Consider the following 26,699-nt stretch of genomic DNA (forward strand, 5'->3'; position numbering starts at 1 on the left):
TGTTTCGCGCTCCCATATTTTTCAACTTCTCTCAAATATTGCAATTCAATCCCACACACGTTGGAAAGCTCAAAACTTGAAGGAGAAAGGTGTTCATTGTATCATTCATTCTGTGAGATTCCTTGCATCTATCTATCTATCTATCTATTCTTCTTTCTGCTGTCTGTGTTTTTATTTATTTCTCTTTTCTGCCTTTGACACCTCGTTATCTTTTTTACACGAATTCAGAAGGCATCGTGGAAAAATGTAGAAAGAACAAAAGGAGCAAGCGAATACTGAGGTCAATCCTCAAGGAGTTAATACATTGAACGCTAGCTTGAACCCACCCAGGGAAGAAAAAGATGCATGATAAGTACTTTGGCGGCATAATAGGAATGATTCCTTTTGTGGATGGCAAACAAGCTAAGGATATCATAAACACACTGCACAATGTGAGATGAGCTTATTGACATAGAGAATTTTGAGCAGAAACTTGAAGGTGTTGGGACACCAATCAGGCGTCCTTTCGGTGTTCCTGAAACCCTTCCTCTTCAACTTGCTCCACGGTATCTCAATGGTTGTTTGTTGGGTGTACCGTTGAGCAGGCTGAAGAGGAAGGTTCGTTCTCAGGATCTATATCCATCCTTTTGTTGACGAGTGTGTTTGTTCCAGGGATTAATAACTCATTTCCAGAAATGTGAATTTGGAAATGCAGTATTTCCATATTTGTTATAACTTTTTTTAAAAAAATGTTTTTGGGTGTTGCTTATTCCAGGAAAGTAGTTGTAGCATGATCTCAGTCATTTTTATTCCTATGAATTATGATGAAAAGTGGGAAAGTTATATTCTGATGAGAATGTGGAAGGTTATTTTCTAACCCTTTTTGAAATTGTTTAGAATGATAGTTATTCCCTCATCAGGGCTTTCATAACTTCATTTATGTTCTCTATTTCATAAACTCTTACTAGAGATGGATGTGAAATAGGTTATTGGAAATTTGCGAACATCAGATGGTATTCAAGTATATTAGGAAGTTTTATCTGTAATTGATGAAAATGGCTGCATGCGAAATGCTTTGAATTCCTAATTCCGAAGTGTACAGCAGCTTAAAGCAGAGTTCAATATACTGATGTCCTTTGAGAGATTAATATGTATCTTTACATCAATTAGACATATAATAAGCATTTCATATACTTTGCATGTAATGCTTTAACAGATTACAGAAGCATTTTCTTTTGATCTTTGTTCATTCTGTAAAATATTGTTTGGTACAAGGCATTGATTCAAATGCCCTGGGCTGACAGATCTCTTTGTTTTCAACAGTTATATGCAAGGAAAATATTTTACTAGTCACCTTCTCACAAACGCCTAAGTTGAAGAATATTGTAGAGACTATTTGCACATTGTGGATGTCAAGTGCTTCAGTTTCTAAGTGATGAAGATTTAATTAAAACGGTCAGGAATTTTGCTGCAAAAAATTGAGGGAAGTCCACTGATGTTGGTCCTGGGTGAAAAATTTAAATTCCAGAATCCAGATATCTAACTATAAAATTTTGGTGATTTCAATTTTAAAACCACTTGCTCAAGAAGATACAATCACCCTATTCCGACACCATGGTTTCTTAGAAAAAAGCAGTTTAAGTATTCCACTATTCCTGATGAAGAACTTGTTCAAAAGGTGCTTATTCTTACTTTATGACATGGGAGTAATCTGCACCTGCCTTTTTTGTCTGAAGTTGACATCATGAGATAGGACACAACCACTTATAACTCTTTTTTCCACTAAACTTATTGTTGAGTTGGTCATGGCACAGCGGTAAAGTTGTACCTTCATGATCGGTTAGTTTTGAGTTTGAATCCAAAAACAACCTCTTTACATATGTAAACGTAAGGCTAGTACAATGACCCGCTTTCATACGTTCGCATAATGATAAGCCTCTGGTCATTGGGTATGTTAATCTAAACTTATAAATCAGGTTTTGACCCTTTACTTGAAATGCAGGTTGTGAGAGATATTGCAAGGGCTTACCACTAGCCATTAAAGTGAATCAAGTGATTGGCAGATCACTAGGTCAGAAGACCATAGAATTCCTCTTCCTGTTCTCGTTAATATGTGGGCAGAGTTATATAGAAGACCAACAGGTTCCAGCCACATATTATCTGTATCAACTGTTTAGTTATACCGTTTTCTAAAGTACATACTCTTCCATAGTAAAAATGCTAATAAGAAAGTTGCACTGACCCGCCATTGATTACTGTTCCCAAACTAACATCATATCGGTTGGGTTGTTTTTGCAGATGAAACTTGAATGTTGGGTGCACTACAACCATCTTAAGCTGATAGACTGATTTTAAATCTTCAAGCTAAGCAATACAACCAATACTTCTTTCTAGAGTAGATGGACAAGATGAGGAAACAAAAAGTTATTTTCGTGATAAATTATGGTTTCCATCCTTCTGAACTGGACAATTTCAAAGTACTAGACTCTTTATCCAAACTGAAAAGAATTAGACTAGAGGGGATCTCTATTCCTAACTTGGACAAATTGAAGAATCTAAAAAATTTGTCGGCAATATAAGTCAGGCTTTTGAAAATGGTATCATCCTAGTTTCAGATTCATTTCCATAGTTATTTTTGAAAATGGTACCATCCTAGTCAGGATTTTGAAAATGAATTATAATAAATAAAGAAAAGAAGATTAATTAAAAGACTGGTCCAAAATGACAAAAATTGACTAAAAAAATGACAAAAATTTGACCATCTTTTAAGCAAAAAAGCTTTGGACCCTTTTTCTCCATATTGGGAATCCAGCCTGATAATTCTGTGTTATCTGTTTTCTTTCTTTTTTTCTGTTTTTCTTAAAAATAATTTGAAGACCTTACGTTGAATTTTAACTTACTCTTATGCACAAATTTGATAAATTAAAGAGCGGGCTCATATATTTTCATTAAATATAAGTTGAGTCTCTCTATGACTGCTAGGAGAGAGTCAAGGAGTTTTTTAGGAAGTGTATCCACCATAACATACTTCAGTGGATTATTCTTTCTGAATTTGTTTAAGGGATTATTTCACAATAGATTTAAATATGTTGAAGATCTTAAAATATATCTGAATTTTATAATTGATCCTTAATTTTTTTTTCTCATTGAGTCTATAAAACTTCAAAAATTTTGTGAGAAATGTATTTTATTAGTCTCCATCCAAAACGTGATGACATGTCCGTTAGTTAGACATGTCAGCAATACACTATGAAGCTATGTTAGAGATATTAATGACATAGTGTAGCATTGGATTTTTTATATATTTAATTTAATAAACTATTTTATTAAAAAAAGAAAATAAAGTTAAAGTCAAAGAAATTTGTGTCCATCCGTTGTCAATTTTCTTGTTTACTTTTTTTCCTTTTAGTTTTTCTTCCTTTCCTTCCCATCATACCCTTTTCCCTCTCGCTCTTCCTTATCTTTCTCCGTGTCTCCTCCTTTCCCTTTCCTTTACCAAATCGCAGATTTGGTTGCACCTTTTCAACTGCGAGGCCATGATCAACACTATGGATCATCACAACCATTTTTTTCCAACAATCTTGTTTTCTTCCCCAACGACACCCACAACCACAATATGCAAAACCCAGTCGCAACCCTTCGACTATGTGCTGGTCATTGTCGCTTCATCCATGTGGGGGAGCGAGAAAGAGAAAGTGGTGGTGCAGGGTGACACCACCACTGTGGTGCCATTGGTGGTCATAGGATATGATAAAAGAATGAATGAGAAAAGAAAAAGGATGAAAGAGAAAAAAAATGAAAAGCCTTTAGAAAATGCTTTTTCGTGGTGGCGTGCGATGATCATAGAGAAAGGAGAAGGGAAATAAAGGAAGAAAAGAGGAAAGGAGGAAGGAAGGAAAAAAATTAAACGTCGCCGCTGGAAATCCCCTTCGGCGACGACGTACGGTAGTTCACGACAAAAGTCACAATGATAGATGTCATATGTTCCCCTTTTCTCTCTGTGGTGCATCATGTTACAAGATCAATTCCCAATAATTCTCAATTTCAGTTTTGATTGTAACCTTAGTTTGTTTCATACGGAATATGAACAATTCATAAATTAAATAGTTATAGTTATTTCAATTCAAATCTTGATCTTTTACATGCTTTGATGGGTGTGATTTTGTGAAATTAGTGCTTGTTTGGTTCATGTGTGAGAGTGAAAGAATGGGTGGGGTAGTAGAGGAGGTAAGGTACGACCGTAAGGGGTTTGGGATATATGAAAGAAAAGAGGGTAAATAGGAGACTTTAACTTTTTTTTTATAAAATAGTTTATTAAATTAATTAAGGTTAAATTACTCATTTGGTCCCTATAGTTTTATGGCTCTTACCTTTTTAGTCCATATAGTTTGAAAGTGGTCTTTTTAGTCCCTATAGTTTACATTTTAATTCTCTTTTAGTCTCTGTAGTTTAAAAGTGTTCTTTTTAGTCCCTATAGTTTACATTTTAATTCTCTTTTAGTTTTTATAATTTAAAAACTATAGAGACTAAAAAAATAAGAATTGTGAAACTGTAGGGACTAAAAAGACCACTTCCAAACTATAGGGACTAAAAAAGTAAGAATCATGAAACTATAGGGACCAAATGAGTAATTTAACCATTAATTAAATATAAAATAAAAAATCCAAGTTGCATGCCATGTCATTGATATCTCTGACGTGGTTCTACATGTGTATCCCTGACATGTTCAACTAACAGATGTATCATCACGTTTTGAACGGAGATTAACGAGAGAGATTTCTCACAAAACTTTTGAAGTTTCAGGGACCCAATTAGAAACAATTTTTTTTCAAGAATTAATTATGAAATTCAGGTATATTTCAATGATTTCCAACATATTTAAGCCTTCACAATATAAACATGTTGGTGGATATTGCTTGTGGAGGATCTTACATCATGATACTACTAGATAAGGGCATTAAAATAATTGAGATCATGATAAAAACTTATAATAATGCACAAACATAGAAAAGGAGTCATGGACAATAATTAAATGTAGGTAAACTACATCAACAATAGTCCAAAACAATAAAACAATCCCCATTCAAATATGTACAACCTTATTCCAACCCCTTAATGAGGAGAAAACTTGCATGGGAAGTCACATTATAAAAGTTTACAATGCACAACTCCATTTTCTTCCAGAAGATCACAAATTTCATAGGGAAAGCCAAAGCAAATTTCATAAATCAAGATGCTTCCATCAGAAATCTAAAGTCTTGAGTGGGACAACTTGCCAAACAAATATCAAAGATACCTTATAAGGGTAATTAATATTGCAACTTTCTAGCAATTAGTAGTGTGGAGGTGATTGAGCCACTACTTAAGGAGAAACAAAATGAAATGGAGTTAGAAGTTAAAGAGGTTTTTTTTTGCTTGACAAAGGAAGAAGTCACCCCCACCTATTATCAAATTTCCATTTCTCAATGATTGAATAAGGAAGATATGCCAATTGCACTTACTAAAGAGTGCCACACTATTTTGCAAAGAACATTGCTCCCAAAACTGAAAGTTCCTAAGGTTGCACACTTCCTTGTATTGTAGGGAAGAAGATGTTGAACAAGACTCTATGTGGCTCAGGAACTAGTGTGAATATCAAGCCTCTTTCCTTTCTAAAATTAAGATCTTGGTAAAAAGAAACATAGGCTAATAAAGATGATCCTACAATTAGTTGACAAATCCATCAAGCATCCCTATGGTATCATAGATGATCACCTTATAATAGTGGATTTTTTTTAATGTTGTTTTGAATGTTTTAAGTGACATCCTATAGATGATGACCTTATAAGACGACTTAAAGGTTTCACTTGTCCGAAAAGACTATCTCTTATAACTTTGGAGATGCTAGTAGATATGAAACAAGGAAAACTTACACAACAGGATCAAAATGATTGGATAAAGAAGTTACACTTAGGACTTAATCATAACTTTTAATCCTATATTAGTATTAGCTATTGAAGGATCAAGAGAGATACTCAAGAAACACATAGCTACATGGAAAGAGGAAATCTTCTACTTAGGTCAATAGGTATATTGCTTTAATCATAGACATTTAACTACTTTTTTTACTACATAGATATTTAACTATGAACATGCATAAATTGAAATCTCATACTTAGTATGTTAGGCCTCCACTATTAGCAAAGTCTTATGTAAATCCCGTTGTAATTCTTGTAAATCTATGATATTGGTAATTTATAAAATGGGAAAAAAAAATAGAGAATAAGGGTTATGAATTAGACATGGGTATGGGTTCGAGTTCAAGTTTTTTCCGATAACCAAAAGTCGAGTATGGGTACAGGTATGAGATTACTACATTCGGCCTGACCCTGAGCCCGGACCCACCCTGCTACTTAAATTTTTTGCATAATTTAATCAAAAGGCTTAGAATTTTTATTACTAGTTAATTTTATTTTAGAATTTTTACATAATTTAATATTCTTTTCTTAACGATTTTTGTAAACACATGCGTTATAATAAATTTATTGATATATAAGTAGTTAAAAATAAATGTTTAACAATCAATTTATTTTTTCTAAAATCAAATTTTTAATATTTTCTTTACAAAAAAAATATTTTTCTAATTTGAATCGAGTATGGGACAGGATTAGGGATATTCGATACCCAACAGGTACAGGGATGAGATACTAAATTTTAACCAGTCCAAGTACGAGTATGGAAACATGTTGAGGAGTCGGGATCAGAGATTGAGGAGACAATACCCGTCCCCATCCTGTCCAGTTACCATGTCTATTATGAATTATTAGTATAAATTTTTTTATATAATCATATAATCACAACCTACAATGTATGATAAGTTTATTAATTTTTAAAATAATTATCTTAAATAATTCAAATAATAATTTTTGATTGAATGATAAAAAAAACTATTTTAATATAAAATAAAATATTATTAGTACATAATCATTAAATTCAAAAAATAATCTTGCTATTCACATGTGTTGATCAAACATATTTATTAAGAAGTCCGTACATTCAACATGCATTAACGTGAGTTTGCTGTTTACCTACCTTGATTAAGTTCGATGGATATGACAAAAACGTGGGTGATGACTGATGGACAAGAAACTCAAAAGTTATGCCTTGATCACTTAATAACAATAGTGAAGATCAAAAGACACTTAATAATAATAGTGGTAGTACTAATTATATTAATCATTATAATAATAAGTAGTTAACATCACATAAACGTCATAAACAATGCCCTTGTCACGGATTGATCATAAACTAGGCACTAGCAGGCATGTCTATGAAAATTTATAATTTTATTGTTTTGATTGATCCTCCACTTGCAAGGGTTGACCAAAATGTGAGTTATTAAAGCCATAAACTGAAATTATTTCTGGGGTTGAGGTTAATGAAAATTAATATAGGGCAATTATACTCCCTCAACTTGATAATATTCTTTATTAGATTGCATTTCTGATTTCTCGTTTGTCTCTTCCGAAAAATTAAATAAAGAAAGAAATAAATGGATATTGTTGATTTGGCTCAATAAACTAAATATTAATTCTCAAGTGATAAACAGGGATACAATGAAGTTTTAAAATCTATCAAAAAATTAGCATTCTTCCTCCAATCTAAAATACATGTTATAAAAAATATATGATTAAAATGAGATTTTTTAAACTAAAACCAGAACAAATTTAATCAAATGATTTATGTTCTCTTAATACACTATACGATATATATATGTTCGTAACAACAAATTTAAATAAAATAATTCAAATGAATGACATAATTCTTTGTACAATTAGAAAAAATGGATAATTCACATTATTATTATTATTATTAAATTGCATAGGTTGATATCATTGTTCATTTATGTGAATGTATTGTTCCCCCATTACAAATTGTTACATTATTTACTGTTTGGAATGTTGAATCTAACAATAAACTTTTTCTAATTGACCATCTGGATCAAAGATTCTTTTTTTTTTATAAAAAAAATTCTCTTTTATAGCTTTAAGTGGCTGTGAGAATATATTCTTTCTAATTTCGATACTAAATTGAATTTGAAACTTAAAGCTACACCTTCGATTTGAGCCAAAACAAAGGGAAAAACAAACACACAAAACGGGTCTTCTTCACACTCTTTTAAATTTTCAAAGTAGTAATTTGCCCGAAATGCATGAAAATTCAAAAATGATCTGTGAAGCAAATGATATCAAATAAATCATTACAGCTCTACCATAAGTGAGAGAATTTTACCCCATTGAATAATTTCACCTAACATGATTCAAATGTGTCCAACTTTTTCAACTGACAAGGGTTTAAGAAAAAAAAAATATCATTACTTCTTTTTTGGTGAGATAAAAAAGAAAACTCTGAAATTAATTTTATATAGAATACTATTTCAAATAATTGTCATTTTCAATTTTATTTATTTATTTTTTTAAAAAAATTATTTTTTGTTAACTAACAATAATCAATTATATTTTTTTTATCTTTGTATATGATAGACCGGAAACTGATAATTATTATTTAAAAAAAAATATACAATGGTTCGAATATAATGGAAGCAAGTTATGTGACTGTGGGTGATAATCTACTTCTTTATTATAAATTCGAATATACAAATTGGAGAGTTAGAGTATTTTCACTCTTTCACTTAGAAATTATTTTCATTTTTCATCTTCTTTCATTTTGAATGTGAATTTCATATTACTTCATCAATTGACCAATTTTTTTTCCCTTTCAATTATCTCAAATCATTCTGAATTTATTTTTATATGAATATTTGACCTTGTTAAACCCTGATCTCTTTCAATTTTCCTCTTTTGTATTTATCACTAAATTAAACTTTAATATCATTTTGTTAAAAAAATTGTAAATAAATAAAAATAACTCTATATAATAAGTTAAACTATTTATTATAATTTTAAAATACAATTTATATATTTAAAAATATTTATCTGATACAAATTTTAATTATAATATATTTATATACTAAAATATTTATTTATTATAATTTTAATTATATTAACAAAAACTTTATGTTATGCAATATATACTAAAACTAAAATACGATTCCATTTAAGATTCACAAATCCAAGCCATAATGGGATTGGGGGCTTTGGACTTTGTGGTTTGCCTAGTTGGACAGATAACAACTTTTACAAGCCAGCTGATTATTTGACTTTGAGTCATTATTCAATTTGCGGGTCCCACCACAACATAGACAAAGGAACCTCATTTCTTAAATAATACTAATAAATAATACTAATAGCAAAATCGAAAATTCATTTTAATATACTAATAAATTTTCTTTTTCCATAGTCAACGTCCCTTCTCCCCTGAGGCGGTTAGTTTGTGTAATTTCATTTGGAAAATACTGGATTAGGGTAGTTTATAAATTTTTTTTATTAAATTGGTGTATGTCGTTGAAATTATTAATGAAATAGCAGTGATAAATCGTGTGTTAGAGAAATAAAACATTTGTTTAATTTAAGGGAAAAAAAAAACATGTACAAAGTCATATATCTGAGATACAAGTCATACAACTTACGGTTTTTTTTAGTGAAAATTTATACTTCATTATATAAAACAGGGCTTGTATGTAATTTTTAATTATATTTTGAGAGTTTTTATGATGCCCTAAAAAATTATGAGGGTTTTGGTACTGTTATTTTTTAATCAATAAAAATGTTATCTTATCTGTCTTTTCATTAATTCAAATTTTCTTTTAAATTAGTTCTGGATTAATTAAAATATTTTAAAAATCTAAATTTGAAACTATTTTAATTAAAAAATTTGATTAAATATAAATTAAAGTGACTGTTACGGTCAAGAAAAATAAAATTATGATTTTATATTAATATTGATGAAAGAGATTAGGATTCATATTTTTAAACTTATCTTTAATCAAATTTTTAAAATGTAAAATAGTTGTAATTTTAATTTTTTTAAAAAATAATCAAGGACTAATTTGGAAAAAAATCTTTAATTAATGAGAAGACTTATAACATGACAATTTTATTGGTTAAAAAAAATACTAAAATCTTCACAAATTTTCAGAACCATAATCATAGAAACTCTCATATATTGTATATTTCTTTTAACACCAGTTTTAATATTTTTGAATCGATTTCATTAATGATTACCATTACTTTTTTTCACATTGTCATTAGCATACCAACAACTATTGTTAGAAAATGATCATCTTGTGATACCTCATCAAATAAGAGAAATGCGATGGCCATAAAGATGATATCAATGACGATGATACTCATAATAATTCTGACTTTCTTTTTACAAAGATGAATGAACACAGCTAGAAATTAATATGTTCAAACAAAAAAGTAAACGCACCCAACAAATAGAATACCGTCGAAAAGTTCAACCATTACGCCACAAAAAGCGATCTCATTATGGAATATCATCTTATTTCTTCGGTAAAAAAAAAAAATCATCTTACTTCTGATTTTTTGTCTTTATACTTTGTTATTCTTTTCTTTTTGTTTTGTTTTATATAAATTTTTAATTTACATTTAAATTTCTACATTTTAATCTTTATAGTCTTTTTTAATTCACGTTTAAATTTTTTCAGGTTCTATATTTTGTTACTATATTACATTCTATATTCAGTATAACTTTAAATACGCTTAACATTTAAGAAAAAAAGATTAAGGAGGTCCTGGTTTGGCAAACATCTCATATGTATATGTTGAAATTAAAAAAAAAATCTAACGACATTGTATACTCTAACGTACTCTTTTAAATATTTTTTTTAGTATATATAAGAATTTATTAAAAATTACATAGTTTACTCCGTCTTTAATTTTCATTTATTGAATCTCTCTTTTAATGTTAGTATTGTACAGTTTTCAACAATTGTAGTCAATAACAGAATATAGGTTAAAGATAATATAATAATATATTTATTTTAAAAGAAATTAGCAATGTGAAAATTTTGTTATATACACAACTGATAAGATTTATATATTTATACTCTGAATTTAATGTTTATATGTAAAATAATTTTATATTATTATTTAATTATATATTATCATTTGAATTTTTTTAAAATAATTATTTTAAAAGTTAAATATGTAAAACTTTTGACTGCACAACCGTTTTTCTCTTATACTTTTTGGTCAGTTATTTTTCTCTTACAATTAAAGAAATTTGTGATCTACAAATTCCACCAATTTCCGATAATTTGAAAACGGAATTGAACCTCCGGTGGAAGCTAAGCAAGGGTTGTTTTCCAAGAGTTGAAAAGAGGTTTTTGGGTCAGAGAGGACAACAACGGGGTAGGGGTTACTGCTCCGAATTGAAGTTTCCCTTCTTTCTTTTTTCTTTACCTTTTTCTTTTTGGTTTTCAATTTTAAGAAGAAAAAATAGTAACAGTGAAGCTATCAAACAAAAACCGGTTTCGTTTTGGTTTTACTTCTCCCATAGTAAAAGGAGAATTTGTTGTGGGGCGCTGTGCTTTAATTATGCTGCAGTGAATTGAACACGCAGAGAGAGAGAGAGAGAGAGAGAGAGAGAGAGAGAGAGAGAGGGTCTTTTCTTCACCTTTGATGGCTTATTTAGGTGTTTTGTGGAGTGTCTCTGGCTACTACTGATTGAGCTTCTGGGATTCTATTTTTTGTCGTTTGATTCCTCTTCAAACCCATTTCTCCAAAATTCTTTTTTGTTCCTTTTTGAATTTTCTTGTTGCTGTGTGGAGCCTTCCAAATTTTGGGATCTGGGTACTAGGGTTTGAAGGGTTTCAGCTTTTGACTTTCTCTCTCCTTGGGTTTCTCTCTCCTTTTCTGAGAAATTGGGTTTGAAACCTATTCTGGATTCCAGACAAAATAAAACCTTTATTTTGTCTTTGTTGGGTTTCTTGTGAAATGGTGAGCTGAGTTGTTTGTTTCTCTCTCTGAAACAAAAATCTCATGTTTTTCTTACAAATTGGGTTGTTGGGGTGGTGTGGTGTTTAAGATTCCAGATTCCTTGTCTTGTTAGAGTTTTGTTGGTGAAGGAGTTGAAGCTGAATTTGTTATAGATTGATGTGAGGGGCTAAGCTAAAGCCCTCTTGTTTGTGTTGTTTGAAGTGTGTGATAATCTCTCAGATTGGTTTGGGTGAGAAGAGGAGGAAGGTACTAATACCATGCATCTCTCACTATGGAAGCCCATTTCACACTGTGCTGCACTGATCATGGACAAGAAGAGCAGGAGGAAAGACGAATCCAATGTTGACATGAGGAGAAACCCATCAATGCTTCGGAAGCTGCAAGAGAACAAGCTCAGGGAAGCCCTTGAGGAAGCTTCTGAAGATGGCTCACTCTCCAAATCTCAAGACATAGACCAGCCTGACTCTGCTGCCAACCAGGATGATGATGGCCTTGGGAGATCCCGATCGCTCGCCCGGCTGCACGCCCAGCGCGAGTTCCTTCGCGCCACTGCTCTTGCAGCCGAGCGAATCTTCGAGTCCCAGGAGGAAATTCCCAGCCTCCAGGAAGCATTTGCCAAGTTCCTAACTATGTACCCAAAGTACCAGTCCTCTGAGAAGGTTGATCAGTTGAGGTCTGATGAATACTCACATTTGTCACCCAAGGTATGCCTTGATTACTGTGGTTTTGGACTCTTCTCTTTTGTTCAGACAATTCACTATTGGGAGTCTTCTACGTTTAGCCTGTCTGAGATAACTGCTAATTTGAGTAACCATGCACTTTATGGCGGTGCTGAGAGAGGAACCGTTGAGCATGATATAAAGACTAGGATCATGGACTATTTGAATATTCCTGAGAATGAATATGGCCTTGTTTTTACTGTCAGCAGAGGATCAGCTTTCAAATTGCTGGCTGATTCCTACCCTTTCCATACGAACAAAAAGTTGCTGACCATGTTCGATCACGAGAGCCAGTCCATTGCTTGGATGGCTCAGAGTGCCAGGGAGAAAGGTGCTAAAGTGCATAGTGCATGGTTTAAATGGCCAACCCTCAAACTCTGCTCCACTGATTTGAGGAAACAGATTTCCAACAAGAAGAAGAGGAAGAAGGATTCAGCCACCGGTCTTTTTGTGTTCCCAGTTCAGTCTAGAGTAACCGGGGCTAAGTATTCATACCAGTGGATGGCCTTGGCCCAGCAGAACAACTGGCATGTCTTACTGGATGCTGGATCATTGGGCCCCAAGGACATGGATTCTCTTGGCTTGTCCCTATTTCGGCCAGATTTTATAGTTACATCATTTTACAGGGTTTTTGGATATGATCCCACAGGTTTTGGTTGTCTTCTGATCAAGAAATCAGTGATGCAAAGCCTTCAAAATCAGTCTGGTTGTACTGGGTCTGGAATGGTGAAGATTACCCCGGAGTTTCCAATGTATTTGAGTGATTCTGTTGATGGTTTGGATAAATTGGTTGGGATTGAAGACGATGATGAAATCACTGGGATGGGTGAAAAGACTTCTGAAACTCGTCAGGGAACACAGTTGCCTGCCTTTTCTGGTGCATTCACATCTGCACAGGTCAGAGATGTGTTTGAGACCGAAATGGATCAAGACAGCTCTGAAAGAGATGGAACTAGCACCATATTTGAGGAGACTGAGAGCATATCTGTTGGTGAGGTGATAAAGAGTCCCATCTTCAGTGAGGATGAGTCATCGGACAACTCATTTTGGATTGATTTGGGTCAAAGTCCTTTGGGATCTGACAGTGCTGGTCAATCGAATAAACATAAGATAGCTTCTCCCCTACCACCTTTCTGGTTCAATGGGAGGAGGAACCAAAAGCAACATTCTCCAAAACCAACTTCCAAGATGTATGGAAGCCCAATGTACAATGACAGAGAGGTAAACCTAGGTGCTCACGAGGACCGCCACGTGCTGTCATTTGATGCTGCTGTCCTGATGTCACAGGAACTAGACCGGGTCAAAGAGGTACCTGAAGAAGAGCATGTCGAGGAAGTTGATCATTATTCAAGAAATGGTAATGGGTCAGATCATCTGCACGTCAATGAGATCCTGGAAGAACCTGGAACCAGTGGAGTAGTCAATAATGGATCTTGGCTCGATTCAACTTCTCTTGCCAGGCATCAAAGCTTGGAGAATGGCTCTACTTCTGAAATATGTCCTGATGTCAAAGAGAGTGCCATAAGAAGGGAAACTGAAGGTGAATTTAGGTTGTTGGGTAGGAGAGAAGGGAATCGTTATGGTGGTGGTAGGTTTTTTGGTTTGGAAGAGAATGAAGCCAACAGCAGGGGAAGAAGAGTGTCATTTAGCATGGAAGATAATCGTAAAGAGTACCTAAGCCAGACCCTAGAGCCAGGGGACATATCTGCAACTAGCTTTGATGATGAAGAGGTCACAAGTGATGGAGAATATGGTGATGGACAGGACTGGGGCAGGAGGGAACCAGAGATAATATGTCGGCATATCGATCATGTCAATATGCTTGGTCTCAACAAAACTACACTTCGACTTCGGTTTTTGGTAAATTGGCTTGTTACCTCGTTACTGCAACTGAAGTTGCCCGGTTCTGATGGGGGTGAGAAAGCAAATCTTGTCCAAATCTATGGTCCAAAAATAAAATATGAAAGAGGTGCAGCTGTGGCTTTCAATGTTAGGGACAGGAGTAGGGGGCTAATCAATCCAGAGATTGTTCAAAAGCTTGCTGAAAAAGAAGGAATCTCTCTTGGCCTTGGTTTTCTTAGTCATATACAGATTCTTGATAACTCGAGACAGCACCGTGGAGCTCCAAATCTTGAAGACACAACTCTTTGCAGGCCAATGGAAAATGGTTGGCGCAATGGAAAAGGTAGCTTTGTAAGGCTTGAAGTTGTCACAGCCTCACTCGGCTTTCTGACGAATTTTGAGGATGTATATAAATTGTGGGCTTTTGTGGCGAAGTTTCTCAACCCAACATTTATCAGAGAAGGAGGGCTTCCTACTGTTCAAGAAGGCTCCGAGGCATGAGATGGCAAATTCGCCCGTGACTTTATTCAATTTTGGAAACCGAACATGAAAGATTGTTTGTGACAAGTTGCCTACAAAAGAGGCTGCAGCAACAGCCATAGTAGCTTCATGAAGAATGCATTGATTGGTGATGATTTGTAAGCTCCAATATAGATGCAAACTTAGACAAGTGGGGTGGATTTGTTAATTCATGTTTCTTGTTGCTTACATTTTTAATTTTCCTCTTTTGTTTTTTGAGCTGCTTGTAGAGTTGGCTTTAGAGATTTGTTACATATCGGGAAGCCATGGTGTACTTTGAAGCAAGATTGTATGTATGGGTAGAGAACCTCTACTGATATATATAAATCGCTTCTTTTGCATACAGAAAGGATTTCCAACTTGTGTAAAAATTTAGTGTTCATTTTCATGCTATACTGTACCATACCATCCAATTGGTGCTTTCTTTGTTGATATGAATTGGTTCTTAAACCGTAGTATTTGACTAAGGTGAGAACGGAATGGGGCTAAGTGGAACGAATATGCTTCCATTTTGGTAGCAGAAGATAACAATCACCAATAACTTGAGTTATCTGTTTTTCTCTCTTGTTTTTATTCCCTCAGGAATTTTACAGACACCTAAATCCTCAACATTCGATTTTTTCCCCTACCAAGTGACTGTGGTGATGAAGTCTATCTATATAAGAAACGACAAATTGATCAATGCTTTACATTGTGCTATTTCTTAAACTGTATTTCTTTTTTTTACGAGTAAATTACATTAATTATTAATATCTTTTGGGGTTTTGTGAAATTGTTTCCGAAATTCCTTTTTTTTACACTTGCACTATTCTCATGGATTGTTTGAAAAAAAAATATACTGGCTTTCCTTGTATTTTATATTATTTCCCTTAGTTGTTGCATATGTTAAAAAAATAAATAGGGAGTTTATGTGTAGTTTTAAAAAACTTTAGGGAGGACTATCAGTGTAATTTATTCTTTATTTAGTAACATACTTTTGTTTCTATGTATTGTAGTAGTGCATCGAACATCATGTAGGTTTTTCTTGTATAATCGCTAGAGATTGTACATAGAGGACATTGTCCAATTCCGTTGTATTGGAGGTGAATTGTTTACACCAAATCTGTGTAATGGTAGGAGTAAATGCTAGTTTCTAATGCATGGTGGTTCTGTGTTACCCTTAAAAGTTTTAATACCTCTTGAATTATGTGATTTAATTAGATAAATAGTTAACTATCTTATATTTTAGCAATTAATTAATGATTGATAATATATAAACAAATGATTACCTGACAGTATGACCCCTGCTTGGCACCCCAACCAACGCAAAGTTTCTATGTTGAATGAAGAATATCTATTTCTTTTCTGGCTCAAATTTTTTGCTTCAAACTATATATTTTTTTTGGGGGGTAATAATCATTGTTGGGTCTCACCCACTAAGTTTTGCTTCACCAAAGGAACTGTTGTAGAGAAGTTTATGATGCTGTTTTTCCATCTGGCAGTTGACAAATAAGTGATCTCTACTTTGCCATCAGAAAGAAACAATTTGTTGGATTCGGCTTTTGAAGATGGGTCATTCATTGAACGTGTGAAAGAAATGGTTTAACGATGAGTTAACATGATGATCGGCTAGCCAACTTATTATATATAATGAATTATAATTAAATAATTATATACAAAAATTTACACGGTTAATACATAAGTTTTTTTCTCTTCAACATAAACTTAAAAACTTATTATTTAACATAATTAAAAATGTTTAACACCTGAAATCATGAATTATCATTACTAAAATTGAGTGTTGTCAAGTTAAGATAATGAGATTTTATTTAGGGATATAAAAGAAAACTCAATATAAATGTAATGAGTGGTTTGATTTGGTATGATTTATAAAGGAATATAAAAGAAAACTAATATAAGTATAATGTGTGATTTGGCTCAATTTTCACAATATGAATTGAATATCGAATCAAATTACAATAAATTGTGTATTTTTTTTCAATATGTTCAATTTCTATTATTTTTTTGGAATCAATTTGGTTGTTTAAAACAATTTGATTTATTTTGAATATCCTGAAAGAAATTAATATAACTAGGCTTTCATCATGGGTTATCACAATTTGAAGAAATTTCTTTTTCAAACTTCATTAGTTGATTTTAGAGAAAAATTACAATATGATAAACTACCTTAATGATCAATTTGATTTAATAGAGAAATTTTTAGAAGACCAAAATGAAAATTCAAACTTAAAATATTAAACTAAAATCTAAAATATGACTAAAACTACCATGCACAAGTTATGTAAGTTGTGTGTGGTGCACAACAAAATAAAGTCTTTGGATTGACCTCATTCCAATGTATTATGATGTACCCTCCACACCTTACCACCATCTCCATCTCTTCTTTTCCCTTGCTATTTTGTCATTGTTTGCTACTCACTAGGCTTTATCTGTGCCACCATCATGGCCCATGAGGACATCAAATCAAGCTTCTAGCATGCCAACCACGCCAAGTAAGACACTGCTGAAGCCGTCATTGCCTCCACAAAGTAGAACACCACCGCCAAAAACACAGTTATTCCCCTTCAGTCACCAGAAGTCATCGATGTTGATGGCAATGATGACATTTGGGGATAGGTATGCTTAGCATCAATGAAGGAAGCACTAAATATGAACCATGTGCGATGAAGGAAGTGTCAGACCCCTACATGACAATATTGAATGACATCGACATCGAGATCAATGAAGACAACAACAACAGAAATCAGGGTTAGGTTTGGTATTCAACGAGGGAAAGTATGGTGTGTTGTTTTATGAACAACTAAAATTTGGTTTAACTTTGATTGTTGTTAAGTATAATTTGACATGTTGGGTCACTATATAATGTGATTTACAATTACATTTTCTTGAAGTTTGACTTTCTGGTTAACATATGATGTGGAGTCACCAATGATGCTAGTTTTTTGTTGTTACATTTAGATCTAATTTGTTGGAGGAGAGAGTATTTAGGAAAGAAGGGGGAGTGGTTTGGTGGGTGACGACAATGTTTTTGGCGGTAGTGGATGACGACCAACTACGACGATGGAGGAGTTGCTGAGACTATGGTGCAGAGGGTGCACCACTAGTAGAAATCACCTTCGACGACGCTGAAAGTGGTCAAGGATAAAGGTAACTTGGGAGAAAAAGAGAAATGACAATAAAATATGGAGGATATATCATAATACTATAAATAGAAAATCAATCCAAACATTTTTTTTTACCCTATACATAACTTACATAGTTTGTGCCCGGTAGCCTTAGTCCTAAAATATAAATACAAGTAAACATTTATAAATTAGATTGGTAGTTGAGGTAGGAAAGAGTGAATATTTTTCAGGTCTGAGTGATAACAACTTAACATTTTGGGTGACAAGGATGAATGAAGTTGAGGATCCAATGTGTTGGCACTTAAAAACTTCACGCGGAGCCCGTGTTAAGCTTATGCTCTTTCTTGCGTCGCCATCCTTTGCTCTGCCCATGGTCCCTCCCAACCTCTATTATCCAGAAACCAAAAACTCCCATACTAATTACACTGTGCTAAATGACACCACCTCCGACCCCACCACATGCACAAAAAACTAAAAACTAAAATTTTAAAATTAACAACAAACACAAAGCAAAGAAAAAAGATTCCTCGCCCACCACAGTTTCCGTTTTTCTTTTCCCTGTCTTTTTCCCTCCCATCTCTTCCACTTCACTTTCTCGTTTTCTCTCCCTCACTAGTACACAGTACTACACACTTATTCTCCGTGATTTTCTCTCACTCTCTTTTGTTTTCCCTACTTTCAAATTTGAACGTATCAATCATCCTACGTAAAATTAAAATCCACATTCTGTGTTTGCTGCATTCTCACGAAAAATATATATACCACCCTCTTACCTTTCTTCTTCTTCCGACTTAAAATTTGCTTCTCTTTTCCTTCCTTCACTGTTTCTTTATTCTTTTTAGAGAAAATCAAAATAACAATATTATATAAAATATTGCACCTTTATTTTGAATGTTCAATTTCTATTGTTTTGGTGCGAACTTGAATGAATTGAACTCATAGTTTCATATTCATTTACCTTCTGATACTTTCGTTTCATTCTTCAATGTTGCATCGGCGTGGAAACTAGGGCAACCATGTCGCCGGTGAGGACAATGACGGTGGCTGCGGCCGACGTCGCAGTGTCATCCGACGGGGAAGCCGAGTACTCGTTTGCCGTGGCGTACAACGGACCTCCCCCGGCCTACGATCTCCCCCGGGCGGTCCCTATCGCCGCCGGAAAGATTCCGGCAGCGGTTACTTTGGCGCAGGTTCCGTTCTCCGACGCGCTGTCTCTGCCGATGGTGCAACCACTCTCGAAGGAGCTGAAAACGCCGAGTTCCGAGCCCGCGGTTTCTCCGACGTCGGTGATCGCCTTCGACCGGAGCCACGGAGGCGGCTCCGGGAGAGTCACGGTGTCGCCGACCTCCGTGATCGCGTTCGAAGACGCCGCCGCCGCCGCTGCAGCGGAAGCCAACGACGCGAGCAGCGAAAACTCGTTCTCGGACAATTTAACAACACGAAGGCACTCGAATTGCGAGAAAGAGAGTTCGAGTTTCGATTTCAACGATTCGAGCCAACGCGACTACGCTTCCACGCTGAGTTCCGATTATCCATCGTCTCATAACATTTCTCCTCTGAAAACAAACGAAACCGAACCAGAACACGACGTCAAACGCGCACCTGTGCTGCGTTTCGAGGAGGAACAAGAACAACACGAAGCAAAAGAGAGGGTTAAGAGAGAAAATGTGAAGAAAGTGAAGAAAGGTTCGTGCTATCGCTGCTTAAAGGGAAATAGGTTAACGGAGAAAGAAGCGTGTCTGGCTTGTGACGCTAAGTATTGCGGGAACTGCGTGTTGAGAGCGATGGGTTCGATGCCGGAAGGTCGCAAATGCGTTGGCTGCATAGGGCTTCCGATTGACGAGGCTAAGAGGGGCAGTTTGGGGAAATGCTCGCGGCTTTTGAAGAGATTGCTCAATCATTTAGAGGTTAGGCAAGTGATGAAGGCGGAGAGGTTCTGTGAAGTGAACCAGCTTCCGCCGGAGTACGTTTGTGTCAATGGGAACGAACTTGGTTTTGAGGAACTTGTCACGTTGCAGAGTTGTGCTAATCCTCCCAAGAATTTGAAACCCGGGAACTATTGGTATGATAAGGTCTCTGGGTTTTGGGGGAAGGTATGTTTAATTTTTTTTTTATTCTTTAATCCGCGTGTTAGTAGTATTGTTAGTTATTGATGTGGAAGATTCGAATCCCTAATCTCTCCTCTCCCACTTCCCTCCACCACTAGTATTTTTGGGAGGTAATGGTTTTTTTTTTGTCTTGGATTTTTGAGTTTTATCTCATTGTTTGTTTGTTTGTGTGGATTTTGCAGGAAGGACAGAAGCCTTGCAGAATTATTAGTCCTCATTTGAATGTTGGGGGTCCCATCAAACCGGATGCAAGCAATGGAAACACACAGGTTTTCATTAATGGCAGGGAAATCACAAAAGTTGAACTTCGAATGTTGCAGGTTGGAAATTCAATTCAAGATATTACTTAAAAAAGAATAGAAAAGTTTAAAAGGCTCCATGATCTATCTTAATTTTTCTTTTTGTTGTTAAAAATAAATAAAAGGTTCTTGTTTTGGTTGGCCAGTTGGCAGGAGTTCAGTGTGCTGGTAACCCACATTTTTGGGTCAATGAGGATGGTTCATACCAAGAAGAAGGACAAAAAAATACAAAAGGGTGTATCTGGGGAAAGGTAACAATTTTTTATTTATTTTTGCTTATTTTTGTCTATTGTTTTATTTTGAGCCAATGTTCATTTGGAATTTTGCATTATTAATCACTCTTTTATTTCACTTGTTAGGCTGGAACCAAGCTTGTATGTGCTTTACTGTCCTTGCCAGTTCCTTCTAATTCTAAATGTTCAAGTTCGTGTGGGTTTCTATCCTCCAATGTGGCTACCAGACCAGTTCCTGACCACTTTGAGCATGGAATAGTTCATAAACTCCTCTTACTTGGTTACACCGGGTCTGGAACAAGCACACTTTTTAAGCAGGTGATTTTTCATTTTATAATTAACTAATTCTTATGCATTATGGGTCTTGCTTAGAACTCTCTCTAGTGAGAAAAAAAAGATACATGTGTATGGTATGGTCATAATAAGCATATGTGCATCAAAATTATCATCTCTTAATTCCAACTTGCATGTTGTTGCTGAAAGCCAAAAAACCAACGTATTTATAGAATTGTAAATGCTTATGTCAGGCCAAGATTCTTTACAAAAGCACCCCCTTTTCAGAAGATGAACGTGAAAATATAAAGTTGACCATTCAGACCAATGTCTATGCTTATCTTGGCATACTCCTTGAGGGTCGTGAGCGTTTTGAAGAAGAAAGCTTCGGGAATTTAAAGAAAAATCAATCTTCTGTGCTTGACACTACAGGTATGAGTTCTGTTTTCTGCCTCCTTTCCACTCTTCCCTCCAAAATATGTTAATTTCTATTGAATTTTGCTTCAGTGGCCAAGCTTTCTTCCTTTTTAAGCACCACAACGTTACACATCAAGTCATCAACATTGCATCATCTAGTTGTTGGTCCAAATGGTGCTCATTAAGCTTATATGCGATTTTATCGTGGCATTATCTTTTATGCTTCATAGTTTTTAGTCTTGTAGCCCCTTCACCTAACTCGATCATTCTTATTGCTTAGAATATAAAATAATTGTTTCTTACGTATTAGATATATTTATTATAAGGACTTAAAAATTATGAATAATTATATAGCTGTCAAGTTTGTTCAGATGACCAAAAGTGTTTTCTTGTAGACTTTGAATGTTTTGATATTTTTTCAGCCAAAAGAAGAAGAATGCTGATATGCAACTAATGATAGTGACAGAAATAATAGATAACTACAAATTCCTGTATAGGAGACAAATAGATTTCACATTTAGCTTGTCCATTTGAACTAAACATTGACTGGTATCATTATGGTTCAGGAACCAGTCCAAAACTTGGTGACAAGACAATTTATTCCATTGGCACAAGACTGAAAGCATTCTCTGATTGGCTTCTGAAAACTATGGTTTCCGGCAAACTTGATGCTATCTTTCCAGCTGCTACTCGTGAATATGCTCCTTTGATTGAGGAGTTATGGGATGATGCAGCCATTAAGGCCACCTATGAAAGAAGAAATGAAATAGAATTGCTACCTAGTGTTGCCAGTTATTTCTTAGAGCGGGTATGGGATCATTCTTTTGTTGTGTTTATTTTCATCAAAAATTTAATTGGTGCATGTACTCTTGTTAACTTAAGTGCATGAATTTTGAACTGAACATTGACATGTATTTTCTATTCACTTGCATACAACAGAAAATTTTAAGAGCGGGGTACATATTTTTTTCTTGCAGATGCTGGAAGAAATGATTGACATATGTTAGATTTTGTGTTTATGAAAGATAATGGGATCCTCCATTAGACAGGAATAAATCTTCACTTAAATTTATAATGTATGAATCATACGAACTTAAGTTCAATAGATTTGTTCCAAATGAACTTAAGCATATGGTTTTTGCTCTCACGGCTTGTTTGCTTGGCCAGACTTAAATTCAATTTTTAGGCTTCTGGTTATGTTAGTTAATTCATCTGCTAACTAACCACACTCAACCTGCTTTTTATCCATCTGTTAAGCATTAGAATGCTTCATCAGGATTATTTTTGCAAAATTTGCACTATTATTTTCTTAATGTTTCCTTTATAAAAAAAGTTTGTTGGGTTAGTGGCTTTGAGAAACTAACATTCCAATTCTTTGTTTAGGCTGTTGAGATACTGAGGACTGAGTATGAACCCTCGGATTTAGATATCCTCTATGCTGAAGGAGTTACTTCATCCAATGGGATGGCTTCTGTAGAGTTTTCATTTCCTCAACCAGCTCCCGAGGAAACTGTTGACACTGCTGATCTACATAATTCTTTAGTTAGGTGGGTGAAAATATTTGTGCCTAATGTTATATGTGAGAAGTTTTCTGGGTAGCCCTGATTGATCCAATTGCAACAACTGCTAAAATGTTGCTAACCTGTACCATGCTTTGTTCTCCTTGATTACAGGTATCAACTAATTACAATACATGCGAGAGGGCTAGCAGAAAATTGCAAGTGGCTAGAAATGTTTGAGGATGTTGGATTGGTCATTTTCTGTGTTTCCTTGAGCGACTATGATCAGTTTTCTGTTGATGGAAATGGTCGTCGCACAAACAAGATGATATCAAGCAGAAAGCTTTTTGAAGCCATTGTTACTCATCCTACTTTTGAGCAAATGGACTTCCTGTTGATATTAAACAAATTAGACGAGTTTGAGGAGAAAATCGAACGAATTCCACTCACCAAGTGCGACTGGCTATCTGATTTTCGTCCAGTAATTAGTCAACATCGCTCCGGCATCAACAGCAACAGCATTAGCAATAGCCCCTCCCTTGCTCAGCTGGCTTCCTATTACATAGGAGTGAAGTTTAAGAGGCTCTATTCATCTCTTACCGGGCGGAACTTGTATGTTTCCCTGGTGAAGGGGCTGGAACCTGATAGTGTTGATGAAGCACTTCAATATGCAAAGGAGATTTTGAAGTGGAACGAAGAGAGACCAAACTTTAGCTTAAGTGATAACTCGATGTATAGCATTGAGGCGAATTCATTCTCTCATTGACAGATAGTTCAGATAAGAGTGTTAGTTTAAGTCATATCATCTATGACTTGGATTCTGTTCTTTGTACATATATTGCTAACTAGGAGCTGTACACGGAAGCACATTCCTTCCACGGGCTATTGAGTTGTAATATGCACTGCAGCTGTATGCTTCATGCTGTTGGGGTATGTTGTGTGTTAGCACGTGCCAGTGTGCCACACGGATGAAGTTGTAATGTTTAAATTCAATTTTTCATATGGAAAAGTAGTATATTGATGTTTGTAGTTATGGTGCTTTTTCACAATCTTTTTATTTTATTTAATCTTATTTTATATATATACTTTATATTTTCTATTTTTAATCACATTATTTATTACATTATTTTTTTTCTGTTTTCCTCCTATAATACACTATAAAAATTATTTCCTAATATTGGCAACGATAAAACGGTTTCTGTTCATTCCTATTATCATCAAATCAAATTCAAAGTCGATTCTGTATTATCTAACCCACTGTCAAATATAAAAGAAAAATGTTTTTTTTTACTATTTAAATAAAATTTAATGATTCATATTTACAGCTCTTATTTTTAGTTTTTCTTTTGGGAAAAAAGCACACGACATATATAAAGCGCGGAGAAAATAATGAACCTGGAGTCATTCTATTCATTAATATGTACAGCAGTAAGTTTTTTTAAAAAAATTGTACAGTATCATCCATGATATATATACAATAACCGACGGGGAATACGAGTAGGACTATGTACAAAATTCTAAATGAGTAATCCAAATACTAGGAACACCTGAAAGTGGCTAGTTCACAAAAGTCAACCAAAAGAAGCCAAGAAAGAAACCCAACATATCCTATAAATGGCAATGTCAACTGATAGGAAGATTTAACATCAATCTTCGTTGCTTCCTCTACCGACATTTGGTTTGTATCTATCTTTGGACTGAAATTATTATGTTGATAATGATAGGTGTAAGTACACATTGGTACTTACTTTTGTATAGAAATGGTTATTGTTTTAAGGTAAATATTAATTTTATATTTGATTAACTAATATTGTCTTTTCGAGACAATATTGATTTGGGGCTACTGTTCTAGAGTAAATATCAACTTTACATGTGATGCAAAAATAGTCATAAAAAGGACGATTTAAAGATTACAAGCTAACCACAAGACCAAGGAATCGACCTAAGAAATGCCTGAGTGGCAAGTCAACTTTAGATATACTCAAAGTAACCTTGTAGATAAGGTACTTAACGCAAAATACCTATAACAAGCCACGTGGACAATGATGTCATGGAGACAAACACTATAAATATGTACCCCGTAAGCATATAAAAAGGTTTCTGAACACACAATACGATTCAATACCACAAGTATTCTCAGAGCTCTCTCTCATTTCTTTCTCGTGTCTCTCTCTCATTCTCTCTTATTTCTTTCAACCTCTCTTGCACTTTGTGTCCTACATCGTAACAATGGCGTCATATGTGGGAATCATTGATTCTCTTAGATAAAAGGATCCATCGTTTGTGGATCTTTGTTATGATGAGCATGCAAAGCAAAAAAAACTTTAGCAGCAACAACACAATCTTCTCCTATGACTAAAGCCACGACCTCTCCAACAATGGAAGAGAACGCAGGGTTGACGAACGCACAATTGGGTAAGTTCATGGAGATTCTTAGACAACAAAGGTAGTGCTTGAATAGCAACAAAAATTAATCGCAGATCTACGAACAAAAAAAGAGGATACATAGAACGAGCAGTTGAAAGAAGTGGAAGACAAAGGAGATTCAAAGGCAGAGAAAAGCATAGTGAAAATAAGATGAGCAAATCAAAATCGCAAATTTCACTGAAATCTAGAAAAAAAAAGAGTCTTTGATTGTGAATCATGCAGGTTTTGATGATGCCGAAAAGAATTTACTTGATAATGATTGTCATCATAAAAAAAAGGGAGAATGTAAATGTATGAATACAGGTTTTAATGATGCCAAAGAAGATTAAAACAAGGTTGCTTCAACAAACATTCAAAGGTTAAGCATTGCTTCAAGATTAATACAAGGTTTCTTTAGCAAACATTCGAAGGTTAAACATTGCTTCAAGATTAATACAAGGTTACTTCAATAAACATTCAATGGTTAAGCATTGCTTCTAGATTAATTCAAGGTTAAGCAAACAAGATCAAGAAAAAGATAAGGTCTCAAACAATCTCATTGGTTGATTAAGCTTTTGCCTCAAAACACATTGTTTCCAACATTCAAGGCTCTGGTAATCGATTACACTTCCTGGTGTAATCGATTACCAGAAAAATATTTTGAAAATCAGCTTTTAAAAAGGATTTTGAATTTGAATTTTGAATCATGTAATTGATTACTAGATGTTTGTAATCGATTACTAGCAACGACACTTCAGATTACACTTTGAAAAGTCATGACCCTTCAAAATATAACTGTGTAATCGATTACCAGAAACCTGTAATCGATTACCAGTGAAGAATTTCAGAAAAAGCTTTTTGAAAAGACGCATCTCTTCAATCCATTTTGAAAAGGCAGGATGGGCCTATATATATGTGTGTGTCTGACTTCAAAAAGTAAGAGAGAGATATTCTAAGAGAACTTAATTGTCAAATGCTCTCTCAACAACTCTTGGGCAAACACTTGCAAATCTATTGAGAATTCATCTAGGAACTTCAAATTGTATTATCATCTCTAAAAGAGAGAAATTCCTCTAGGATCTTCAATATGTATCATTCATTTTAAAGGAGAGAAATCTTTCTGTTCATCTCAAAAAGTCAGTTGTAATCAAGAGACTGGTTGTCTCTTGGATTGTGAGAATTATAATCAAGAGACGGGTTGCCTCTTGGAGAATCTTGAACACAAGGGTGAAAGATCCCAAAGTGTGTTCAAAATATGTAAAGGATTTACAAAGATAGTGAAAATCTCAAGTGATATGATTGGTCAAATTGTGATGAGCAGAGAGAGATCTAGAGCCCCTGATCGACACCAAAGAAGAGGACATTCCAGGGAACATT

At 34.4% G+C, this 26,699-nt stretch overlaps 2 protein-coding genes across 2 annotated transcripts; both read left to right on the plus strand.

The window, feature by feature from the left end:
* Positions 1–11,205: 11,205 nt before the first annotated feature.
* LOC100793647 (uncharacterized) lies at positions 11,206–15,417 on the plus strand. The gene has a single exon (XM_003547962.5). The coding sequence runs from the start codon at positions 12,140–12,142 to the stop codon at positions 14,942–14,944; it is 2,805 nt and encodes a 934-aa protein (XP_003548010.1). The 5' UTR covers positions 11,206–12,139; the 3' UTR covers positions 14,945–15,417.
* A 2,961-nt stretch (positions 15,418–18,378) lies between these two features.
* Positions 18,379–23,945, plus strand: LOC100818681 (extra-large guanine nucleotide-binding protein 1). The gene is made up of 8 exons (XM_003548862.5): positions 18,379–20,180; positions 20,378–20,515; positions 20,641–20,745; positions 20,854–21,045; positions 21,255–21,432; positions 21,984–22,225; positions 22,801–22,964; positions 23,091–23,945. Exons 1-8 carry the CDS (start codon positions 19,104–19,106, stop codon positions 23,680–23,682), a joined length of 2,688 nt encoding a protein of 895 aa, XP_003548910.1. The 5' UTR covers positions 18,379–19,103; the 3' UTR covers positions 23,683–23,945.
* Positions 23,946–26,699: the final 2,754 nt, after the last annotated feature.

Source organism: Glycine max, chromosome 16 (genome assembly GCF_000004515.6).
Source record: "Glycine max cultivar Williams 82 chromosome 16, Glycine_max_v4.0, whole genome shotgun sequence".
NCBI classification, from domain to species: Eukaryota; Viridiplantae; Streptophyta; class Magnoliopsida; order Fabales; family Fabaceae; genus Glycine; species Glycine max.